Source organism: Haliotis rubra, unplaced genomic scaffold, assembly GCF_003918875.1.
Source record: "Haliotis rubra isolate DU_JTF1 unplaced genomic scaffold, ASM391887v1 Scf392, whole genome shotgun sequence".
Classification (NCBI taxonomy): Eukaryota; Metazoa; Mollusca; class Gastropoda; order Lepetellida; family Haliotidae; genus Haliotis; species Haliotis rubra.
Genome location: NW_025767071.1, coordinates 353,505 through 379,978, shown reverse-complemented (window position 1 = coordinate 379,978; position 26,474 = coordinate 353,505). Strand labels below are relative to the sequence as shown.

General features: G+C 39.5%; 1 protein-coding gene across 2 annotated transcripts in view; it reads left to right on the top strand.

Moving 5' to 3' along the window:
* The first annotated feature begins 8,021 nt into the window (after positions 1 to 8,021).
* LOC124286822 overlaps positions 8,022 to 26,474 on the top strand; it is a 29,451-nt gene continuing 10,998 nt past the window's right edge. Inside the window, exon 1 of one of the 2 annotated variants that reach the window (XM_046723261.1) lies at positions 8,022 to 8,123. Coding sequence is in view for 1 of the 2 variants with exons in the window: in XM_046723260.1 (XP_046579216.1) it covers positions 8,298 to 8,331 (34 nt within the window). In the remaining variant the exon portion in view is untranslated. Of the gene's footprint in view, positions 8,124 to 8,212; positions 8,332 to 26,474 lie in introns of those variants that run through there. The other variant, XM_046723260.1, reaches the window with a different exon arrangement.

Sequence of the window (26,474 nt, the reverse complement as noted above, 5' to 3'; positions counted from 1 at the left end):
TTCGGGTAAAGTCGATTTTTCACTTGTGCAATTGTGTAACATCATGTTATCAACACTTTTGTTACATGTTTTGACGATTGTTTGAACACAATTGATAATTAATAGATTTTTGAAAATACAAAACGCCTATGCGTTTCTTTCTTGGGATAGTATAGTAGACTCGTTTTTTATGAAGAACGGGAAAGAATATACTGTTCTATATTCATCGATATTGTCGAAGTAATCGCAGTGAAACCAAAAGGCGACGCTGGACAGCGGGACAGACTACAAGACATTGTGCAGGCTCTGATGATTTGTACCAAAATTTGTTGATAAAACTACATTGACCGATATACTCTGTTTAACCAATATGTATTATTCGTCCTGGCAGGTAGGGAGATCCATCCTTTGCCATAACGATCGTGAATCACAATTGCAGCTGGCTGATGACTTTATCAAAGAAGTTAATATTTAAAGCCTAATAAGAATCGGGATTCATTACGGAAAAGGGCAACTTAGAACTGGCCTATTGTTGATTATGACAATTTCAGCTGAAGCGTGTCTGACGGTATCTTGCTGTTTTGAGTAGTGACAAATATGACCGATGCCCAAGCAAAAGGGATGCTATGCACCCTGTCACAAAGTGTTATGAACGTTAATCACTGTACTTTAATGCACCGGAATTATATAAACGGTCTGCTGGCGGTGATAGTCGTTCGTGTCGGCTTTTTGGGTTGAGTCCCATTCGGGATTTGAACCCACACCCTCAGAGTCAGGCACCTATTCGCCAGCAGACCCAGTCAGACGCCTAGACCGCTCAGCCACAGAGGCTTCCAGTGGAAGTCGGACAAGCGGTAGTCTAGACTGTGGACTTTGTGTACCCCTCTTAAAGTGTTAATTGGCACGGCTCCCACGGCCGAAAGCTATGGAATACACAATTCCATTTTAGAAAGTGGTCAAATGTAACATATGTAACACCGCTCAGCCACAGCGGCCTCCAGTCTAGCCACCGGTGGCTGGGCGGTCTAGGGGTCTGACTTTGTGTGCTGGCGATTAGGTGCCTGACTCTGAGGGTGTGGGTTCGAATCTCGGATGGGGCTCAACCCAAAAAGTACTAGAATCTCTACTTTACTAAGAAAGTGTAATCCCAAATATAACATGTTACATTTGACCACTTTCTAAAATGGCATTGTGTATTCCAAATAGTAAATAATCTACTCGTTACATAAAAGAACCTTGTTAAGGATCTAGATCTACTCGGGGGACAGACAAAAGCCCCGCAGGACCGAAGCCCCACAGACAAAAGCCCGTCGGACAAGAGCCCTTTTGGACAAAAGACCCATAGCAAAAATAACAAATGAGACAAAAGCCCCAAATTTTGTTTTCTCAAGGTGGTCTGAGTAGGAAATTGGTCTTGAGGAGGAGGTTGGTCTTGAGAAGGATTAATTAAGACAGTGGCGAGCAATACAAGGATTTCAACGTGACCAGGCTCAGCTATGTGTCAACCAGTGAGGCGTTCGACATTTCAAAACGGAAAACCTTCGCTGGCGGTGAGTAGGCTTTGATGTGAGCTATTTTTCTAATGTTTTGTTGATATTTCACAGTCGCAAGCTTTTTATATGTTATGATAGGAGATTACCGATTTAACTGTTTATATAATTTCATTTGACTATTTCACCACACGTTCTTCTTACCGAGTCACTTCTCAGTTCGATACTTAACACCAACGTCATTTTTTAGCATTGTCGGAATTTCTAACTGTGACGTAGATATGCCTCTGTCACAGACAGAGTGTCTGCCTGCCTGTCTGCTAATGACAATATGCAATAAACAACTTCGATCACTGACCACATGCAATTTGAACTTAACACCTTTTAGGCTATACACCATTAACAAAACGCATTGATTTATTGCTCGTGCACCCGAGTTCTGTCTCTGTCACATTATGTAGTTACACATACAGGCAGGCGGGTTTGATACTTGTACACATGACATGTTATGATGTCTTTTGATTGCAAAATGTTATACAAAACCATACATCTCTACACACACACACACAAAGAGTGTATCGGCAAATGAACCAGCCAGTGAAAGGCTTCGTTACACTTAAGTGCACGCCAACCCGCTCTGACTGGGTTCTGTATCCCGGGTGCTTCGTTTCGAGGGAAGTAAATCCAAGTACAAAATATTGCACTTTTGATTTGCGATTGTACGCTTATAATTTTGTGTATTTGTTTTTTCATGTTTAGTAATGTATATTAATGTCATGAATAAATGATAATTGTGTTTTAATTATGTTTGGGTTTTTTTGGTTGCATGTGACGTTTAATACATCCAGACCGCAAACACCTTTCGCCATGGACGGTAAAACTACTGGAGTATCATTGATTATGTTTAAAACTCGCATGTAGCCATTAAAAAGATAGCACTCGGCAAAACAATACAACAAAAGAGCGTGCTAAAGATCAGGAGCTGAAGGTAAATCAACTCACCAAGGACCATGAGCCTCTGCTATGCCCTCAGGTGTTGGCCATGATTGAAAAAATAGACCAAACATTTAAAAACCCACATATAGTACGATTACAACACCAGGACACAGGAAAATACTTTGAATGACGCTTACTTTTCTTTCTTGATTTGAAAATCCGTAATTCAATATCTTTTGCTGATAGTTCATTGATTCCGTGCCGTTATTTACTGATTTCACCATATAGTTCCCGTCCGGACGGATTTAAGGGTTAACGTTCGCGCTTCAATTTGGAAATCAATACGTGACACTGGGGACAGGAGACTGTGATCACTGCGTGATCCAATATTCCTCGATGCTACATAAGCAATTATAGAGGTTTTCGAGGTAAGCTGTAATTAATGTGATTTACCCCAGAGGAAAAGAAGCCCACATTAGCTTTACACATATCATTTTTTTGCAACATTGGGTCTGATTTCGTTAAAAAAATGTAAACCGCCTTGAGCAATATTAGCAATATGACGGGTGACAGTATATCCGTAGTGAACCGGACGAACTATGTTCAATCTGGTATTGAATGAATTTGTATTTCGTCACTATGGTTTGTTTCTGGGTTAGTTATAGCTATTGGTAGTTATTGACGGCATGACTGGCATGTAGTGACATGCTTCTTGGATGCTGGTTAACGGTGAAAATATTTTTGTAGGGAAGGTTTACAGACGCTATGGCTAGCTTTTAAACATTAGGTTGTGAATGTAGACCTTGGACCAACGCCAGGGGGATATATAGGTCATCCATAAGAGATGGCATTGCTCAATTTTGTGACTTGTGTTTGTGAATTTGCACGCAAGATTCTAAAATTGAATAGAAGATACCAAACATGAATCATATTACAAGACAAAACACAAAGCATCTGAACCTCCCTCTCATTGATTTTTAAGACATCTGTAATTCTGTGGTGATGATCATACTGATTTGCTTTTCACCATAGCAGCGCTGAAAATAAAAATAAAATATTTCTAGCAGTTGGTGGATTGTTTTACTTGTTAAATCAATAGAATTCGTGAAAATATTATTGACGTAATTGTGTGTGTGATGTTGGTTTTGGAGACACGTGAGACGCTCTTCTTGTTGTGAAACAAAAAAACAACAATACATGTATAAAATTTAATCCCAAATGATTACTGGAATTATGGAGGCAAAACCTGGCCTGGTACCTCATTGATTTGTTTGTCAGCAGAAAGCCAATATCCGGACCGTAACAGATACAATGATAGTTGGTAACAAAACACGTTGTGTGCATTTTATAGCAAGCTTGATGCGAACTAGACCGTCGCCATTGCTTTACTGATCATACAAGGGGTTATATTTACAATACATGTTCGATATTTATTAAAAATGACAGTACGCTGCAATTAGATACATGCTTTAATGACCACTGGGGCACACCATAATGTTGTCAGAATCTCTGATATGTTGAAGATTATTTTCAATCATCTTGTTGTGCTATGACGTCAGATGGCTGTTCTGGTTCGGTACAGGCTAAAGACACTCACATATTAATGCCATTGATGCAATTATCGACTAGGTTCTCCACTTGGTATGTGTTCATTGTTATCGACATCTGAAGGTAGATGTTGACACGACTGAATTCACGAGTCACCAGGGAGACATTTGTCGTTGTATTGATCGTTCACAAGCAAACCGGGACTCATCGGTAAGGCAGGAATACAAGCATTGAGTCTCCATGAGACATCACAAAACACTAATACTGCACATGTTAGGAGCCTAACACACGTTAAACAATCGGATAGACCTTCACTATCACACACCCTCAGAACAAGGAGGTTAAAACCCTCCGGGTTTTTCATTATAGATGAGGCCAGCTTAACATTAGCCCAGTTTGTTTATACTAATGCAATTATTGTGATTCGTAGTCGGAGTTTAATGATAAGCTATTCTATAAATCAAAATGTAAAACAGATTGTGAAGTTTCATGCAGGGAATACGTTGAAAACAGAATTCGTTGCAAACATAAGACACACATGTAAGGTGCACGATCAAACCCTAATATTTATTGAGCAGATGGTTCAGCACATTCTAATCGATAAGTAATCCTTCAGTTAAGTAATATCTTCTAAAAGTATTTACTGCCCATTTTTTGTTGTTGTTGTTAATTTCACTCAGCAATGTTCCAGCGATATGACAGCAGATGGGGCCATGACATGAGGTCGCAAATTCTTCAGCCAGGAGAACGAAAGATGAATAGAACAGTCTATTATAAACACAAAGTTACATTTAAAATATTTTCATACACACATTTTAATTTTACAATATAAAGTACAATATATAATAAGGGCTACGATATAAGCCACTAGCAACAACAGGACCTTACATAAATGTCAAGGCTTCCAAGAGGATGTTTTCCTTTCCAGTCAGCAATCCTCTGACGGACACGCCATGTACCAGACACAATAACGCTATTATATGTCACAATTTCAGTCAAGTAAGTTGGCCGATACTCAATGAATCATACTCGATTATTATCACCACTGTCCACGTTAACGTACATAATTCCATAACTGCCCTCCCACATTTCCCTCCCATGAAAATGCCTACATATTATTGCAACATTATATTGGTACAGAAGAACACAATTGTAACCTGAATGTTATGTGTTCATGAAGACCTATGTTTTTTGTGACAGTGATATGATAGACCCAGAAAATGTGCGAAACTACTACACTGTTGCATCTTTATTATCATTTAATGACAACAAAAGGAAAGTTTACAAATCGCTAAGAGATTTACATTGCCTTCTATCAATATATATAACTATGATGTCACTAAATTGCATCAGTGTCTCTATGTATCTTTTGAAACATTAATAAATATCGTCTTCCAACAAATGATGAAAGTCGATCGCTGAGGAATGGCAATGAAAGTATATCGTGACATATACTTATCGCTTATTTTATGATAATATGTATACTGGGAGGATGGGATTCGACTAAAACACATACATAGAACTATGGAATATAACATCCGGCCAGATATGGCCTACGTGACACTTAACCTAAAACCATAATAAAAATCATATATCTAAATACGCGAAAGTAACACATATAGCTGCACAGTGCCTAATGTTAACCTTATTAAAGTGAGTGAGTTTAGTTGTACGCCGCACTCAGCAATATTCCAGCTATATGCCGGCGGTCTGTAAATAATCGAGTCTGGACCAGACAATCCAGTGATCAACAGCATGACCATCGATCTGCGCAATTGGGAACCGATGACATGTGTCAACCAAGCCAGCGAGCCTGACCACCCGATCCCGTCATTCGCCTCTTACGACAAGCATGGGTTACTGAAGGTACATTCTAACCCGGACCTCCACGGGTCACCTGATTAAAGAAGTTCGTTAATACATGTACATGTGCCCGCACAAAGACCTCCACACAAAGACGATATACCAAACAGCAAAAGAAACGCAAGTCTGGCTTTTTGTCAAGTTTATGAATAGAAGACAACCAAAATCATGTCTTATCATTTATTCTATAGACTACACTGTCAATTTAACAGCTGAAAGTTGCTGTTGACATTGAATTGCAATAAGTTCAAATTGATCACAGTCCGTCAAATGGAGATACCCCTGAACGCGAAAAGTGACAGTCTCTTTAGTCGCGTGTATGGCCACCTTGAGCTTGCACACAGGCCGTGCAACGTGGCCTCATTGAGTTCATTAGAGTCTGAAAGAATGCCTGAGGCAATTGGTTCCGCTCAAACACCAATCTCTATTCCAATTGTGCAAGTGTGAGTGGCTGTCTACCTGCACCAATCCTCCGTCCAATTTCGTCCCAGAATGTTCAATGGGAGCCATATACGGGGAAAGAGACGGCCATGGAAAAACGTTAATGTTGTTTTGAGCCAGATAATCCATCGACACCCTTGTTGTGTGAGGGCTGCAAACGTCGCTGGCGTTGTTGGCGTGTCAAAATTGGCCCCACATATGGCCTTCGGCAGTGGATTCCAGCAGCCCGAAGACGACGCCAAATCGTATCGCTGGACACTGCTCCCCTTGACCCATGAACTAAGGCTGCTGTTACTGTTGGTGCTTGAGTTCGGTTCCTTAGATGAGTGACCCGGATGAACCGATCTTGCGCATGAGGTGTCACTCGTTGCCGTCCGGTACGGGGACGATCAGCAGCAACCGCGGTTTGCTGATGACGTTGAGCAAGTCGTGTAATGGTGGTAAGATGACAGCCCAATTGTCTAGCTACAGCGGTTGCAGAGCTACCTCCGTGCAACTTTCCGGTGGCCATTCCTCTCTGCTCAGTCGTTAGTCTAGGCATCGTTTGTGTTGCGTGTACATCTCCTAGTGTCAATAATGAACTGTTTTTTGACACAAACCTTTCTAAAGGATACCTCAGAGTGAAATGCATGCTTTTCATCCAGAACCGTCGATGCACGTCTTAACATTATGGTTTTGCTGCACTGTTGGTGTGTTTGTGCGAATGGTGCGAATGGTTCGTATGGACGTCAAATTGCATGACATCATCTCATCTTGGATCATTACGTCACTTTACCATGAACGTTCCATAAACATGAACGCTTACCTTCATGAGGTTTCATTTCTTCGAAACTTGCGTTTCTTTTGCTGTAAGTATATAGTATATATATATCTCTCTCACACACACACACACACACACACACACACACACTCCTCACTCACTCACTCACTCACTCACTCACTCACTCACTCACTCACTCACTCACTCACAAACAAACAAACAAACCAACACACACGTGCGCGCGCAAATCACAAACACAAATTATTGAATATCACGTTTCATATGTTATCTTCAGAGATGTTGCCAACGTCATTTTGTCATAACTGAAAGAAAAATCAATGTGTCACGATCGCTCTACATGCCACCAGCCTGTATCACACATCGATTAGGTCGTACAAAACACCGCGGTAAGGCTACCCGACTAGCAGAGCGAGGCTTGCACCATCGATCCAGCACCGATATCTACTTATTTGGTTTAAACTCGTGAATATTAACACTAGATGTGTCAAGTGATGGCAGAGGTAAACGTTTTTTAGCGTCCATAACGTGATGTAAATTCAAGGGCATGTTGTTTGTTAAATCTCTCCATCAGTACAGTTACCTCACATGTTGCTATTGCTGTAAATGGTTCTCACAAACATCACGGTCCTGAGAAAATCATTAACTAACCACCTAACATTAAGTAACTATAATGTAGTTATAGAGTTAATAACTTGACCAATACGTCTTTATCAAATAAACTGTCCCAACAGTGGAATTACTACTAAAACAGGATACAACAGTTTGTGTTGGTTGCACGTTTACAGGAGACAAAGAGTCAAATCACCTTGCCCATTTTAAACGTAAGTATATTACGTAAGTCATTTAAGGGTGGTATGTTGTCACTGATTACTTACGGGAACTCCACACAATTTACACAGTACCCGTTCCTCGCAATGTGCAACAATATTCTCCGTACAAGTGGCCTTGTCACAGAGACTGTGTTAGTGAGAAAGGGTTAATGGTAGGCAAGAAAACATTGTACACGCGACTGAGAGAGACAGGTCGGTCTTTGTCGACATAGGACGTGAAGCTGTCGCCATACATCAGCCGGAAAACATAAAACCGTAAGTCGACCACATCGGAACTATTTAAAATATTTACATCCTTATTGTTACATATCCTCTCTAATGTTTCCAATGTTTTATTGATATGAGATGCCATTCGGGGATGTCCTTAGTTATAGCCAGTAACTAATTCAGTTTGGTGAAGTAAGGTGTAACAAACTGTTTCTAGGAAAGATGGTTACTTTGAAGATTCACCTTCGAGTTGTGGGTAAGATTTTTACTGTTACCTTTAAGGACTTTAATTAGGGAACACTGACGTTATTCCGAAAACAGAGCTATTTAAGGGTTTTGAGTTTTCTACATGATGCTTGTACTCCTCTCTGTGTGTCTTATTGTTCTTTAAGAGATATCCATTTACAAGAACGGTTTTCACACGAAACACGATAAATATAAAAGACATATAAGATTTTCTAAAGATGTTTCCCGTGCTTCAAAATGGCCGACATATGCTTGACAAGACAAGCCACATACACATTGGTTTGCTTAACTTTCAATAGAGTAAGATGTTGAGAGCCATGGATAAGAGGAATTGGACGTTAACTGATCAACGTAACACTGACTGACTGACTGAGTTTGGTTTTACGCCGCTTTTAGCAATATTCCAGCAACATCACGGCGGGGGACACCAGAAATGGGCTTCACACATTGTGCCCATGTGGGGATTCGAACCCTGGTCTTCGGCGTGACTAGCCAACGCTTTAACCATTAGGCTACCCCACCGCCCGATCAACGTAACACGGGGTTGGGGGGAAGGAGAGTTGAATGGAGGGTGTAGTTTGATTCTTAGTGGGGATAGCAGACTAAACTGCAGATAGCCTAGGGAAAGGTGACAAAATTACGCTCTAGGTATCCCTGGAAGAGTAACTAAGCTGTTGGTGTTTTGCGACAAGCTGTTGGTGTTTTGCGACAATTGTGATGGTATGCGTTCCTGGTAACAAAACAGAGTATTCTGGGAGAACGCAGTGTAGGTATCATGAGCGAAATTGGAAATATTGTAGATATTTTGGGAATAAACTGGCAATGGATAATTTGAAGTGAAACAAATGACAAAAAAAAGAATAGTTAGCCTACTATATACAATACTCCCATTGAAAATAGGGAAACTTCCTGAAACACCTTTATTCAAGGATCCTGTAATCGGTCTGGTAATTGGTATAGTGGTACAAAGAAATTAACGCAAAGCAGAAAAGATTCACAAAGACAGTAGCGAATCACCGGAGAGTGGCATCAAAACAAAGTTCCCATGACCTGTCAATCGCGTTAATAGACGAGAGGAACTTCAACAGTCAGAATGTAACGAATCAGATAAAAAAATGTCGAGGAGAAGGCGACTATTGTAAATGAGATGGTCTGTAATCGTCAAGTTCAAACTTTGGTTTCATGAGGAAGACACACATGAACAAAACCAACCAACCAAACAAACAAACAAAAACCCAACACATCCAGGCGAGCGAAAACAAACGCTCTTGCAGGTTCTGGAGGTATTATGTTTCATTCATTCCCGGTTTGTCAATAGGTGGGGAAAAAATGCAACAACAAGTTCAGCCAGTCAGAATGCAGGAATTACAACAAACAAAGCGAAACGTTAATTATATGAGATTACACTGTCGTGCGATCCGTTACGAACGCCACGATTGGCAATTCGTTGCTGATCGTGGAACCTCTCTGAAATTTCAGGTTTGGATACGAGGTGATGCGAGTCGATACGTTCTGACGCGGTTTGTTGCGCTTGGATGCGATATTATCACGACTGGACAATTCTCCCGTTCACTTACGATCACATACGTTGTGATAGGATTGTCTCGATCGAGTCCACGATTGGATCTCGATATGACACGATCATCACGATCGGGGTCCCCGATTCGGGACGATCTAGTACGTACAGGTACGTTGCGATACGTTCATCACGAACCGATGTACTCTGTTGCGATAGGATACGATTGTGGTCGCGATGTCTTTCACGATCACGATCGAGGGCGATCACGATTTGAGCTACTTTTGGACCCCGACGGGTATATATACAGCCCGACTGACTCTGGACTTAATTGTTTCTTGAACTTCTACAGAATGAACACTACAACCCACAACCATTGATGATGTCAGTAGTTGAAGATGATGCCAACGTGACATTTGCATTACTGTATGCTTACATTATCGCCAGAGAGGAAGAAGACGAGTAGCAGCCAGACCAGCTACAACTCCAACCACAAACGGCCAGGAGAGTTGCAGTAGGGCACTTCTGGGCGCGACCATGGCTCTGAGAGGAGAGGAGACAACAGTTTGGTCAGTTCTCCAGCCTCCTAGACACCCATTTGAGGCCGGAGGATCCAGTAGCGTTCCCAAACTACACAAGGTTAGGAAAACGGCTCTTCGATGAAGTCTTGCAGAGGGTGGCCCCAGCATACTACTGTGTGAATAGATGCGCTATAAAAATGCACATATTATTCAGGTGTGAAGTGTCAACCATCTCAGAGATGGTTCCAGAAGTGTGCCAGGCAATTGGGCAAGCCTACAAAGATGAAGTGTTTATCCCTGAAGCCTGGACAGTCTTAGCTAACCAGTTTGAGTAGAGATGGAATATCCCCCACGCCATTGGGGCCCTGGGTGGCAAACACATTGATATCAAGAAGCCACCCCAAACTGGCAGCCTGTACTTAAATTACAATGGCTTCTTTTCTATACCACTCCTAGCTCTGGTGGATGCAGATTACAAATTTGTGTGGATCGAGCTTGGTGGAAAAGGACACATGCTTCTCTAGTGGGATGCTCTCATCTGCCTCCACAGGTGTAGGCTCTGGATGGACTGGTTCAGGTTCGGGGGGTGGGGTAGCCTTGCCCTTTCCCTCTTGCCTCTGGTACCCTTGGGTGGCATCTTTCAAAGGCTCCAAAAATACTAACAAAAGCAGGATCACAGATGTGCTCTCTTCAAGGGTAGATCGCTAAATAAGGCGCACTAATTCTGATTTCCGGTATATGTTTGGGCGCAAGAACTCAACAGAAAGTGAGCGTCCGTAAAAAAGCGTCAATATACTCGCATTAACTCGTATCTTCCCGTGAGTCATTCGTGTCAGGTCGTGGGCAATAGAATCCGACAGAGCGTCAGAGATCGTGGGAGCGCAACACCTCTCAATGATTTGGAAGCACGATTAGATGCAAAATGTTGCGCTTTGTTACGTTGCAATACGATCGGATGCGATGATCACGATTGACAATTAATCGTGTTGATCGTAGAATTTTTTTTAACCATCCAATATGTTTCTTTGATCAACACGATTGCCACGACTGACCTCAAGATCTGATAAGATCTGATAGGATCACCACGATCCGTGATAGTGTGAACATAGCAACACCGAAAACCTTCGCTATTTTCATCTATTTTTAACGTGTCTTTGGTGTCCTCAGATATACATTTATACGGTTTGTACTTGTAATCATATTTATTATTCACGTAGTAAATAACATTTACTACAAACCGTAGTATTGTGTTGGGTACGTGTTGTACGTTACCCGCGCTCTTTGGCGAGCTATAACATTGTCCGTCCACCACAACCAAGATGGTACCATTGCTGATGGTACCAACAGCAATGGTACGGCTTATTTTGTTAATCACCATCCAACTGAGTATGTTTTCTCATCTATTCATTGTACTCCAATTGTAGGTTATTATTTTGAATGAATAACTACCATCATATTCGGCAACAGCTACGCAGAAAAAATGTTGGTGTGTTCTCAGCTCTGTGCCATTTTCCTGCTTCATTCCTCTTAGAACAGAACACGTGCAACAAAATGTTGGAATGTTATTCACGGAACTCAAATATCAGCGTAACTCCATTTCGGTCGTTCAATGTACGTGTTTCACAAGAAGCACACTGCTACAGCACGCTCGTCTGAGATGTGCAGCAACATTATCTGGTGTTGCCTTTGATTTCTTCTTTATGTCAACACCACAAATGGAATTGTCTTATGGATGGTTTCTAATTTAACTGTCTTCTTTTCACACTGACAAAACATGGCGGCGGTGACGTGGACTGACATTTGACTCACCACCTTGTTCATGAACTGAACAGTACCCTTTAAACTAGTTATTTTGAGCTGGGTTACTCGTTATTTGGAAGGGCGTTTGTCATTCTTTGACCGAACTACCTTGAACCCCAGAACTATCTTGCAATACAGTTGTAATTCCATCCTATATCAACACGTCATAAAGTCAGTATGAGGTTCTTGAGAGACATGTATAAGTTGGTATTCAAGTATAAGACAAAAAATTGTAGATGTCAACTTCTTCTTTATTGTATACACAATTTTTCAGGGCTTTTTCCTTGCCCCTTCGTCAGGTGACTATATGTCAGTATGAGTTGAAATGAAGTCAACGGTGTTTCCAAATTCACCAAAAGGTCTTATACTTTAGATAAAAAATAAATTTGGTTGTCATCTTTCGGTGAAATGCGCAGCGCTGAATTCGAGAGGGAATATTTTGTTTTTTGGAGATGAGTTTAAGGTGTCGTACGGGAATCTATACTCATTGGTGGTAACAAGTAACATTATTTTCAGCATTGTAAATTATCTTCTGGCTCATGATTTCCGGATGACGTGACAATTTAGAAAATGGTATTCCACATATTATAGACACATTAAATGTAGCTCAACGGAAAACATAAACTGTTACAATTCGATTCGTGTGAAAAAACGATTTTCCCTTCATCAATATCATCTATTATGCAAAACGCAACCGCTGACAGAACAAAATGAACTGTTTTCTTCTTGGCATCAAGAGTTAAGGTTGTTTTCGTTTACTGCCTAGCAACGCCCATCCCAAACAAAGTACAATTCCCTTGCAGTAAATGTCATTGTGTTCGTTTGTAGTTAATATATCCACGCACTACCAAGGTGGAAGGCTACCTTCTGGAAAACACCGCTATGTTTCAGCTACTCTTCAGCTATTAAAAGACCAGACATATGTTTGTAAATGTTTGTAAAATCTTCAATAGCTCAATAGTTTGCATTGACCTACAGCCATCAGAATGAGTTGCCCTGACTGTATTTGCTGAACCTATTTCACAACGAAGCATACGACATTATGGATAACAACTTCTTTTTTATTCTTTTTGCATAAAGCAACGTTTCGGTGTTGGTTCTGACACCTATATTTGCTAAAAACAAGAAGTGGTTATTCATAAAGTCGTATACTTCATTATTGACTCACCATGCCTCTAACATACCGATCAAACAAGTAACATGATCCATATTTTAGGTACCTAGAGTCATTGGCTAATCAGCTTAGACAACAACTATGGTGCATGTAGCAAGCATGTACAGCCACTGACGACATTACTGCAGATATGTAGACAGATTAACTGATAACTATATCGACGAGACTGCTCTTATTTAGTTGATGTGTGATAGCACAATTGGAGTTTTACAGGAGGTCAAGGTAATAACAAGAGATTGAAGAATTCATACCATACAATTTGATAAACGTAACTTCTCAAAGAGAATACAAACTAGGAGAAATAACATGCTATATGATCAGTGTATTTCGACTGTCACATTCGCATGATGTTGCCATGAACTGATCTGAATAACTTAATACAAATGCACGCGTTGTTAATTGTTCATATACCTGGTTTCAAAATGACCCATCACTCTGGTTAAGTGGCATACGCTAACCATATTGAGCTCTTTTGAACGGTTTGGAGTTTGCTGAAGGCAATATACCTGTTTATCGTTTCAGTCCCTGTTGGGATATTGTATGTCGATGTCCACGTGGTTAACACTGATTTCTGTACACCTCCTGCTTTAGTTTCTACTGTATATCAGTTTTATTCTGCTTCCACACACCTTGTTAGTACCTACATATTTTCTCAAAGCACAGGGGATCATTATCGGACACTGGCGAGCGAAACCTATTCGGTTTGGAAAATCCCGAGTTTTAATTAGAACTGAACCGAAGAGAAACGTGTTGTGTACAAATTCAGTTCTTACTTATACATACATTTAAACATAACTCGAAAGCTTATGTCACTGGTGTTTGAACTGTTTTTCAGCCTATTGTCAATGAACGCGGTATCATCAGTAAACACTGCCTTGGACCTAGCAGTCCACATCTGCACGGCTATGCTATATTTAGGACATAACCTGAAGGGATTGCTACAATGTACAACTAAGCTTTTTCCCGTTTCATAAAATGATTCTCCACGTTTCTCAACCGAAGGATATTCAAAGAAGAGGAACAACTATGTGTTACTTAGGGTTATTTTTTCAATCGTGGAAGCTCTCGACTACCGTTTTTTCTACGATACCATGAGTTTATGAACACAAAATATATGACCCCTGTTGAACTCCTGTTTGGGTTGTCGCCTTTTTACCATTAGAATTACATGAAATAATTGCAACAATAATTGTAACTAACGCAAACAATACTTCTAAAACCTTTTTAAAGAGTGCAGAACAATAAGATACAAACAGCAGAAAATATATTCAATGAAACTTTTGAATAATCAATGAATCTTAGCCTGGTTATTGATACCAAATATATTAATGTCAATGGAATTACATAGACATTTCAAATATTACATTGATTGCATCCTTGTTGTGCGAATTTGAATTTAGAAGACAGTAATAAATATTTTCCAACATTTTGTTTCCGGTCAGGAAACGAACGTTCAGCCCTTAAAAAGCAGTGTTGTTGATACAGTCGAATGGTGGGTTTCAATAGTAAAATATGCATGTAATAGCTATAGTGTCTTGCATTTCAAAGAATAATTACTCTACAAAATAACTTTGTTCACGGATGGAAATGTTCAAGGTTACAATTGCTGACAGCGTAATTTGGTGTTTCATTGAAACATATCTAAATATCCTTGATATCAATAATTGTGTTTATAATCATATTTTCGTTGTGTTCATTGTATTTTCTTCATTCTGATTAACTGTGTTGGTCACGTGTTATTGTATTTCTTCCCCAAAGTATGTACAAAATTAAAGAACGCTGCCCAAAGCAGACCACTTTCACCACTACGAAATGTCGGGGATTCTCAATTACAGTCGAGGAACTGCTCAACAAGATCGCCGCTTTGAGGGCGTGTCAAGAAATTTACGTATTTTAAACAACCAGGCGTAGTTACATTTTCTGTGCTTTGTTGGTTTTAATCATACCAGTAACGAAACAATATTGTCGTCATGATCAGCCACTGCACAAATACCGGCACCGGATAATGTTTTCGTTTATTGGCTACTGATTCTGAGGGCATGTCAAGAAAGTGCATAAATTGAACAATCATCTGAATCACGTCACGATACAGTGTGTAATTTTATGCCTAGAATGTTTATGAATGTCATCATATTTACTTTCTGTGATAGGTATAATTGAAACTTATTAAGTTATAAAATGTTATTAAAAAGATCCTTCATTGATGATAATGTAAAATAGTTATTCGTTGTGATGGAAAAATCAATGCAGTCAAGCAGGAGGATATGCTTGATTATTTCATTACAAGGGATACAAAATCTAGGATTCTCTCCTTTTAATAGATATTCATGAGTGTATCTGCTATGACCAATAATATGACCACTTCAAATATGGACTGACAGCCCAAGTATGTATAACCCAAAGTTGGTTATATATCATGCAATTTATTGATACCTACTTAGTTGTCCCACGCCTTCTGCATTAGATCTCGGGTGTAATTTCTAATAACAGGTTTATAGTCACTGTAGGGCATCAGAAAAGGTGTCACGGATTTGTCGAGTGCTGCCTTAGCAGCATAATCAGCCAATGCGTTACCAGTGATTTCAGCATGGCTGGGTAACCAGCAGAAGACGATGTCATATGTGGCCAGTCGCAAGATTATTTTGTAATTCAAGAATTTCAATTAAAAGTGGATGTTTATTTGACATGTTTTTAATGGCCTCAAGGCAAGAAAGAGAATCTGAAAATATGATGTTTTGTTTAGATTAAGATATCGATATATTTAAGAGCAGATAATATGGAACTTGTTCCAGCTGAAGAGATGGAGCTGTTTTCAATCGAGGAGAAACTGTTCTGGATCCAATGCCAGTGACACTCGCAACGACGCCACCATCCTTGGCTCCATCTGTGAAGATAATTTGAATTAGTAAAAAAAGTGTTTCTTAAATCATTGTATTGCTTTTGGTAATTAAGTTGGTTAGTTTCAGATTTCTTGAGTTTTGTTAATGTGATTCACATGTGGTCTCGCCAATTGCCAAAGAGGTGAAGAAAATATGCGGAAAAGAGATATGTTTCTGAGATCTCTGGCAGAAATGAAAGGTTTAATTCGAATTCCAAGAGATGGAGTAAGAGTAGACTTTTTATTATATAGATCATACAGTGGATTAAACACACAGTTGTACGCTGGATTTGATTTATTGGAAAATAATTTCGTAATATATTGCAAAGAGAGCTTGATGTAGCGGTATATAATTTCGAAAAGATCCAAGACAAAGTCTTAGACTTTGATGGTAGATAGAATCAAGAAGATTAAGGTTGCTTTTGCAGGCTCCACCATGGATGATAGAGCCATACTCGAGTTTTGAACGTATCAGCGCTCTGTTTAGTTGGAGGAGCGTCGTCTGGTTTCCTCCCCTCTTCGAGTTGGAAACAACTTTCAATATAATTATCTAATTCCTTCGGGCATTTATTTTTCAATATTTTATATGTGGCCGAAAGGTCAAATGTTGATAGAAAATCATAACCAGGAACATGGCCTGTTTTACAATTTTAATAGGTGTAAAATTAATTCCGGGTCCTTGTAAGGTTCATATTTTAGACCAAAGTTGATACCATTTTTTATATATATTCTGAACACCATTTATTAATGCATTTAAACACAATAGAATGCTTGGTTTTGCCACGATAGAAAATATTAAAGTCATTCTCAAATAACGCTCCATCAATTGAATCATTTAAAACCTTTGATAGATTATTTATTTAGTATATCTTTATATTAAATGATGTGACAGACAAACTACTGCCTTGAGGGAAATTGCCAGTCAGTAAAAACTTGGATATAAATTGAGGCAAACGGCCTCGCAATCCAAAATCGTGTACATCTCTTAAAATACCATGTTTCCATGTAGTGTCGTATGCTTTTTTCTAAATCGAAAAAGATAGATACTGCATGTTGTTTTTGAATGATGGTATTTTTAACGAATAATTCTAAACTAACTACATGATCGATGGTTCTTCTGTTTTTTACGAAAACCACATTTAATATCTGTCATTAGGTTATTGGGTTCCAAGTACCAAACAACTCGATAATTTATCATGCGTTCCATGGTATTGCAAACGCAGTTAGTTAGTGAAATCGGTTGATAATTCGAAGGGTCAGTTTGATCGCGTCCAGGTTTTGGTACCGGGACAATGATATCATCATGCCACGAAGAAGGATAATTCACCGACGTCCACATGTCATAAAACCCTGAGATCCAAATGTCATCAAAAATACTTAAAGGTTCTATAAACATGATTCTGGTAAGTGCTCCAGGACATGTTTATGTACGTTATTAGCTCCCGCAGCAGTATCGTGTGCTTGTTCAAGGGCAGTATGAATAGAAAATGATTCATTGTAGTCTTCCCCATTATCTGAATTGAAATTGATAGATTTCTGTTCCTGCTCTTTCTGATACTTTTGGAATTGAGGTGCATAATTTTGATGAAGAAAAATGACGGAGAGATATACAGAGGGCACAATGTAAATGCAGCGTTTAAAGTAAGTCGCTCTGCAACAGTTTGGAGATTAGTAGTAAGTATAACAAGGCGATGGATAACATTCTGTTTGACAAGGATCGAAGATCCTCAAGTGGCCCTATCACCCGGAGGTGAGAACATTAAAATGACATAGTCAAAAGCATCTGTCTGTTTTAGATATGTTTCTTACAGAGCGCTGATGGTGTTAAATCCTGTACTAATAGCTGCAATTAATTGAAATTAACCCTTAGACCTCTACAATTCCATATGATATTATTCTGATAGCCTATCTTTTTTGGGGGGTGGGTTTGTGGTTTTGTGGGATCTACATCTTTCAAAGATGATGAACCACTTGATGATCTTGATGCATATATTCTTGAGTCACCTATAACTAATTCAGAAATTCATGTTGCAATTCAGCATTTAAAGAATGATAAATCCTCAGGAAATGATCATTTCATAATTGAAATGTTAAAATGTTCAGAATCAATCTTTATCCTGTTTTGGGGAAAATTATTTAACAAGTTGTTTATCATCCCACTTCATAAAAAGGGTAATAAAGATAATCCTGACAATTTTAGAGGAATATCTATACTTTGCACTTTGAGTAAAATTTATACGCAAGATTGACAAATTGGGCTATTCTAAGAAACAACTTTACAGAAACTCAGGCTGGTTTCAGAAACGGGTATTCAGCAGTAGATCACATTGTCACGCGATATGCTATCATTAAAAAATAATTTATTGAACAAGAAAGTGTAGCTATGTGTCGCCTTTGTCGACTTCCGAAAGGCCTTTGATTCGATCGACCGTAAAAAAAACCCTGTGGGTATGTCTTTATGCATGATGGAAAGGTGCTTAGAGCTCTGAAAAGTATTGGTAGCTCTGTTAAAGCCTGTGTAAAAAGTAATAACACTATATCAAAATAAGACTATTTTGAACGTCCAATAGGATTAAGGCAGGGTTGCATTTTAAGTCCACTCCTCTTCTTGATCTTTATAAATGAATTGTTTGATATAATGCAACACGGAAAATTTGGTGTGCAATTATTTCCAGATATGCTTGAAAATTTGCTGTTATTATTTGCTAATGATGTGATTTTAGTTTCTGATGTTACATCGGGTCTGCAAAGACAACTAGTAATTCTAGAATCATATACAGACACGTGGGGATCGACAGTTAATAAAGAGAAAACTCAGATTGTTGTTTTTAGAAGAGGTGGACAGTAGCGAGAAATGAGAAATAGTTTTATAAAGGTGAACGTGTTTTAACAGTTGATTCATATATATATCTAGGTATTCCTTTTTCATCTTCTTGTAAAATCAATAAATGTATACACCCGCTCAAAGGTAAGCACCACCAGAATTACGGTCATAGTTGAGATCAACATTACTGTTAATCAATAGTTGCCACATTAAGTTCAATTAAAATGTAAAATCTGTATTTGTACGACAGTAAACGAGTAATACAGATGAAAAATGAAGACATGAATTGAATATTTCACATTTTATTAACAAGGTTTCAATGGTGGAATTTTTGAACAAATTCAGTAGCGTAGAAAGTTTGCTCCTGTACAAACTACAAACCTTTATTAGCACAATAGTAATGAACCGACTTGCAAACCATCTGTCCTTGTTCACACAAATTGGTGTCAATATCGGGTATATACCCCTCTCGCACGGATACAAGTTTCAACACGCCTCCTCATGCTGGAAATGTGTCTTCTGACTTGCATTTTAGGAATCTTGTTCCATTCCTCTTGGAGTGCCTGTGCAAGATTTTGGACACCAGGGACCCTAGCTCGCACCTTACGGCCTAAAATGTCCCATAAATGTTCAATGGGATTCAGATTCGGGACTTCTCGCCGTCCAAGGAAGAGTGTCAATGGCGTTACCTGCATGGGCTCTGTGCGGCCGGGAATTATCCTCCATGAAAATGGGACGGCTTGTAAGCGGATGATTGTCAAAATGAGGCACAACTTATCTTTGAAGGATCTGATTTTGGTACCTTTGTCCATTGAGGTTGCCTTGGACTTGGACAAGATCAAGCTTACAATCATAAGAACGGCAACCCCAGACAATCACAGATCCACCACCAAATGGAATTTCTGGCTGGGTGTTATGTTGATGGTAGGCAGTTCCTCGTGGACGCCATATCCAGGCTCTCCCATCAACCATGTGTAACAAAAACCGGCTTTCATCCGACCAATGAACTCTCCTCCAAGACCTGATATTCCAGCCGCGTCTTGTGGTGCACCACTGTAACCGTTCTTGCATATGTCTCTGGGTTAGGAGAGGGCGTCGAATTGGACGACGTGGAGCAAGTCCACCTGATTTCAGCCTTCGTTTCACCGTGCTGAGGGAAACTCTGGCGTTGAATTGCCATCTGTCTCTAAGAGTCCGACTTGTCTATCTTGGGTCCCGTCTGGCAAGTCTAACGAGCAATCTGTCATCATGAGCACTCGTTTTTCGGGGTCTTCCAGTACGTTTTCTATCTTTAACATCCCCAGTAGTCATGTGCTTTCGTATCAGACGACTGTGGTTAATATTGAGTTGGCTCCCAATTTCCCTACATGTCATACCAGTATTATGCATACCAATGATTTGCCATCGTTCATTGTCAATAATTCTTCGTCTAGGCATAGTTGGACAGTAGAAAAGAATCGATTTCAGACTATAGTGACGCTTCGAAATGACACGTGAGAACTTAAAGCACAGGGTTACCATGTATCAGCAACTGTCACGTGGCACGTGCAAAACGTGCTCATGTGGTTTTGCCTGTTACCTCTTTATTACATAACCTCGTTTTAAACCGGATTTCCTCTATGTTGTATTTTGGGGTCAACTTTTAATGTTGCAGTTGGTGGTGCTTAACTTTTGAGCGGGTGTAATATATTAGATTTATCATCGCGGGGTAAAAGGGCGCTTCTAAAAGTATTACATCACTTATATAAACTGAACAATGTTGACTATTCTACAGTTTTCAAAATATTTGATACTCAAATTCAACCAATTCTTTTGTATGGTGCCGAAGCGTGGGGTAATAATGAATTTTATAAGATTGAAATGTACATTTAACTGCATGTAAGAAATTTTTAAATGTTGGTCCTCAAACACCAAATGTAATTGTTAATGGTGAATGTGGTTGTTACCCACTGTACATAAATGCACAATGGCGTTTTATAAAATTCTGGCTTAAACTTGTAAAATTGCATCAACAAAGGATTCCCAAAAAGCTTCTGATATGTCAATGTGTTATGATAATTGTGGTTATGATAGCTATGTTTCATCTGTGCATAATTTATTGTTTTCATATGGATTTTGGTTATGTTTGGTTATTTCAAGGTGTCGGTAATGAATTCCAGTTTCCTCAGATGTTTAAAAGAGATGCAGTTGACATGTATATACAGACATGGAATAGTACAATTGAAGAAAGTTCAAGGTGTAAGCTGTAAGACAATATATAAGCCTTTTAGAACCAGAAAAATATTTAACTTTGTTAACGAAAAAAACCCAACAATATAGAAATATTCTTACTAGGATCAGAGCGGGAATTTTAAAATTAAAGGTTAATGAGGGACGGTGGCTGGGAGTTGCGTTTAATCAACGTATTTGCCCCATATGTAATAAAGAAATAGAAGATGAATTTCATTTTATACTTATATGTGAATGTTATAATAATCTAAGAAACTGCAATTTACCACAAATGTACAACAACAATCCGTCTACCGATAAATTTCATCAATTGTTATCTTCTACATCAACGGAATTATTAAACAGTCTTTGCTCTTTTTATGTAGCATTTATTCAGAGTATTTTAACATGTTCCTTCCATTGTTGGTACGGGTCTCTCTAAGTTCATCTCAAATCTAAAATAGACAAAATTGTTAACACTGCAAGTAAAATCGCTGGAGTCAGATTTGAATGTTTATCATCAATATATGAGCGGCAAATCGTGAATCAAGCTGTCAAAATCATATCTGACCGTACTCACTACTTAAATTCGGAATACAACCTCCTCCCTTCAGGCCGCCGCTACAAAGTTCCAATTGTGAAAACTAAGAGAGCCCGTACATCCTTTATTCAAAGTACCATATCTCTCTTCAACAAATGTGAAGATACCTAAATCAAAGAATTTATGTAAATATGTTTGGTATCTCTCTAATGTGTCAGTAGCTCTGCTGGTGTAACACAAATTCCTGAAAAGGCATTAAAGTATTATTCTATTCTATTCTATTCTATTCTAAATATTTATGTTTGAGCCTAGAGTTAAGGAAGCGGCTGGTTGATGGATAATATATTTGTATTTCATCAAGCCACCTATGATATAGTACACGTGTTTATAATGTATCTATACGTATCTATTCGAATAATGTATTTGTTGAGACCTAGATATGGTAGGTGAGAAAAATTATGTTTGCCTGACAGCGTGCAGATAATTTGGTTACTGTAGAGGATGCTTCTGACGTTGTTCTGGCAATGGAAGCATAGTACTCTGTTTGTTCTGAGCTTTGGAGCATTTTTTTTTTCATTTGCAAAACTAATGTTTTAGGTCAACTATATTCTGTGGATCATCATTTGCTGTTTCTAAACGGGACAGTCTTTAGAGTAAGGTTGGTGATCGATCCCCTGCGCAGTTGGTGCACTTTTTGACATCTGCTGTGTGTGTCTTGTGAGCACACACAACAGACAATATGCAAGTGGCATGGCCGAGCTGTTGGCATTGGAAGCACATTGGCGGATTCGAAATGTACATTTCAATATTGATGTTACAGTGGCCTGCCTTCAGAGATTTTGGAGCATTAGGTAACGAAACAGAAAACAGGTTTCAGTGGTTGTATTGTTTTTACGAGTTTAGAAGCGTTTGATATAGAGTACACCCTGATCTCTCGTCTCGGAGACGATATCAAGTTCAGACATGTCAGCCAGTAATCGATCACGGTCTCTGACTGTTCCCTTGCTCGTGTTAAGTGTTTGTGGGCAGTGACAGTGACCGGAATGCCAACAAAAGTTTCAGTGCCCAACAGGTTGGTTGGTTGTTGCCTTTTGCCGCACTCAATCAACAGCGCAACATAATATTTTAATGTTCTTCAAATTGCCGGCAATGCTTTGGATACCCTTAGATAAAGCAAAAGGGTTTAACTTTAATGACGTCTTATCTTGTGTCTCAATGACAAGAAAACGTGGTCAGTAACCAATGATTTAGGCAGTCTGAGGTCGTTGTTTTTAGGGGGTGTTCATAAGCCATGGTTAATGTTTAGATTTCATCATCCGAGCTCCCCACCCTCCACTGGGTATCACAAGGACAATGATAAAAACACCAGCGGGTCTCCTAGTTGCAGCACCAAGGATACTCGGATGATACACTCAAGCAGAACAACTAAAAGATTATTTTTCCACCAGATTGGCCCATGAGATATCGCCTTCTGGGCATACGACTCTAGGCAAAAACATACATGAAATTATCCATTTAGAATTATTAGTTCAAAATAATTTTGTCAAGCATGAAAAAATCAAGTTATCAATTTTTATCATCACATAGTTGTAGCACAGGGCTTGGCGTGACCAGCCGATTGACATGACCGGGCCCATTCTACCACCCGTCTAGGTGAAGTCAGGGTCAAAGTGGTGTGTTGGGCAAGGAACGCTGTTCCTGGAACCAGTGACCTGAACCACCAGAACCCTTTCCTCCACTCACAGCAAACATGTTGCCCAATTTGGTCGTCTCTTACGACCAGCAATGGGGTGCTACACCGGGTCCACGGCAGTTGTTAATGAAAGATCTACCTGTGGCCTTATTAGTTGCCACGGAGGTGATGACAAAATTTGGGCAGGAGAAACGTTCATTAACAACTGTAAACTAGTTCCCAATGAATGCACATCAATGCAAACGTGTCACTATGACAGTACAAAATAGTGTGGCAGTACAAATTCAGAGATAATGTAATACAAGTGCAGCGATTATAGCAATAAAAACAATGATAGAAATATTCACCTCTCCCTCAGCAACAGTAATCTCACTTGCAACGAGTAATCCAACTTGCAGCTAGGGCTAGACGGGGTATGATCATCACACCGATGCTGGTCTTCTAATGGCCAAACCTGAGTGACAAAAAACTCTCCACAGGGCGGTGGAGGCGGACAAAAGGGAGGATTTTCGTATTTGCATTTCACAACCTTTGAGATACATGCTCTACCAGGATTTCAAAGAGCTCCGTACGACTATTGCTCAGAATTAGTTTCCATTAAGGTCACATCATTCAAGTCCTCGGTTTAAGAAATACAGTTCGCTCTACCACCATGTATAGTGTAATAAAACACTTTCGCCCTGAACTATTATAACGTTAAAGCCCTCGGACGCAAGCGTCCAGGCGTCCTCGTACTTTAACTATAATAGTTCAGGGCGAAAGTGTGTTTTATTACACTATACATGGTGGTAGAGCGAACGGCATGTCTTGTCCTAAGATGCCAAATTTAATACTTTCTAAGGATAATTACGATTAATTTAAGGCAGAAAACAAACGACGGTGTCGGTGACCTAAATTAGGAATCCTCGCACAGGGCTAACTGGCGCGCTGTTCTATTGATGTGTCTTCCCCCCCTACGTTAATACGAGTGTTACCGGAAAAAAACAAATGATAACAGTTTGATGACGGTTTACGCTCGGATTAAATATTTTTTATCTGAATTATTTTAATTACATCTGTCATTAACGTAAACCATATGGGGCAATATGAACGTCGCATTTCTACTACCAACGTAATGGGGCGCGGTGGGCGAGCTGGCTAAGGCGCCAGGCTAGTGATCCAGTGAGGCTGAGGTGTCGGGATCGAGCCCACCCGTGACCGGGTGTAAAAAACCTTGGAGTCAACTTTGTGTGCAGACTCTTTCAGTGTTGTCACAACCCCTAGTGTACAGTACACAACCCTGTGCACTTAAAAGAACCCACGAATCCGTTGGTATTTGACCAGATGGTGGCCACATGAATACGTGCAAACACCTAGTTGCGGGTACAGCAACGTGCAGTGAACATGGACAAAGTACTGTGACTATGTGTCCCAGTCCACCCAGCTGTGAATGGGTACCTCGTTAGGATGAGAAAGTCACAATAACTCGGTGCGCCTAGTGGCTGCAAGAGTTGTATACTCCCCAGGGAGTTGAGATTGATAATGCGATGTGCCGTTGAGATTGACATCCAATGATCGAGGGAAAAAATACCAGCGCCTTGAGCATGCACTAGTGCGTGGATATGTGCGCTATATAAATATCCTATAATAATAATAATAATAATAAGTTTAGATCAGTGCATCCAGCATTCGTGACCAACTCGTGTTATTCCGGGACAAGCCGAATAGCGACTCGTGCCCCTCTGGAAGGATTTCATATTGGCGTAGGAATGTCAGAACTACTTCAAACAGGAACGATAACTCTACTCCTGTTTGATTCCAATGGTACTTAATATCACCGAAGTACTCATACATTGTATTGCTGTTTTTGTTTTTTGCTATTTATTCTAAACAATTAAACCTCCTTGGTACAACAACAACATATTTGTTAAAGACATATTCTGACGTAATTATTACCAGATATTCCCCTTATATTTCCAATTATATTTCTGAAAAGGGTTTAATAAACACAAATGGGATTTGTTTAATCGAATATGCAAATACAATTTGTAAAAAAAACCCCGCTACATTAAATCCCAAAGCAGAAACTCAAAAAATGACTTTATAACATTTCTCAAACTGAACATACGTGTAACCTTGCTGTCATACCACAAGTGGACTTTTAACTGAATTCGCTGAAAAATATATGAAGGTCAGACTAAAATTTTCTCAGAGAATTGAAATATATGCCCAATGTTAAAGATTACAGTTGATTAGTTACATACAGATATAATATTATTGTTTTGAAACTCGTAGCGATTTATAATTACATTTCCTAAAATTGTTGGAAGCGCACGTACAATGTCCATAGCAAGCCCGCAAGATCGTCAGAAACACCCTCAGTTGGACCCATGAGAGCCGTTATGTCAACAAACGCACGTGCGTGTATTTGAATCTCTCGCCGTCAATCGCATGATTCTTATCAAAAACACCATAATAGGCAGCAAAATTGTGTTAGCTAAGTTCTTTGTACTTTCAATATGACGAAATATATTTTTCATGATTTTTTAAACAATGACATAATGCCATAAACGATTTAAGTACTCGGGATTATTTTTACCAAAGCACCGCAGTCATTTACGCGCGTTCTGATTGGTTTGTCGTATTTTCGCACATAACAAGCATCGAAAAGGGGGACGAGTCTTCTTGCAGGTTACGGAAAGGGGCGAGTGGTGACGAATGTGAATCCAGATGAAGCTGAGTAGTCAAGCGACATTCCACGATTGCATTGTGGGAATGTAAACATTGCGAACGTTACCGTGTCGCTAAAAACTTGTGAGTCGGATTGACACATTTAATCCGTCGTAAAACATAAACGTAATGTTTCCACCAGTGATGTTAGCTGCGTGAAGCAACTGCAAACCAAGAAACGGGATGTAACGGAGTAGTTTACTGTAGAGGGCCGTACGAGGCGATGACAACTGACATGCATCGTGACGTCGCTTACATTGTGACGTAATGTAAAATGGTTCGATTACGA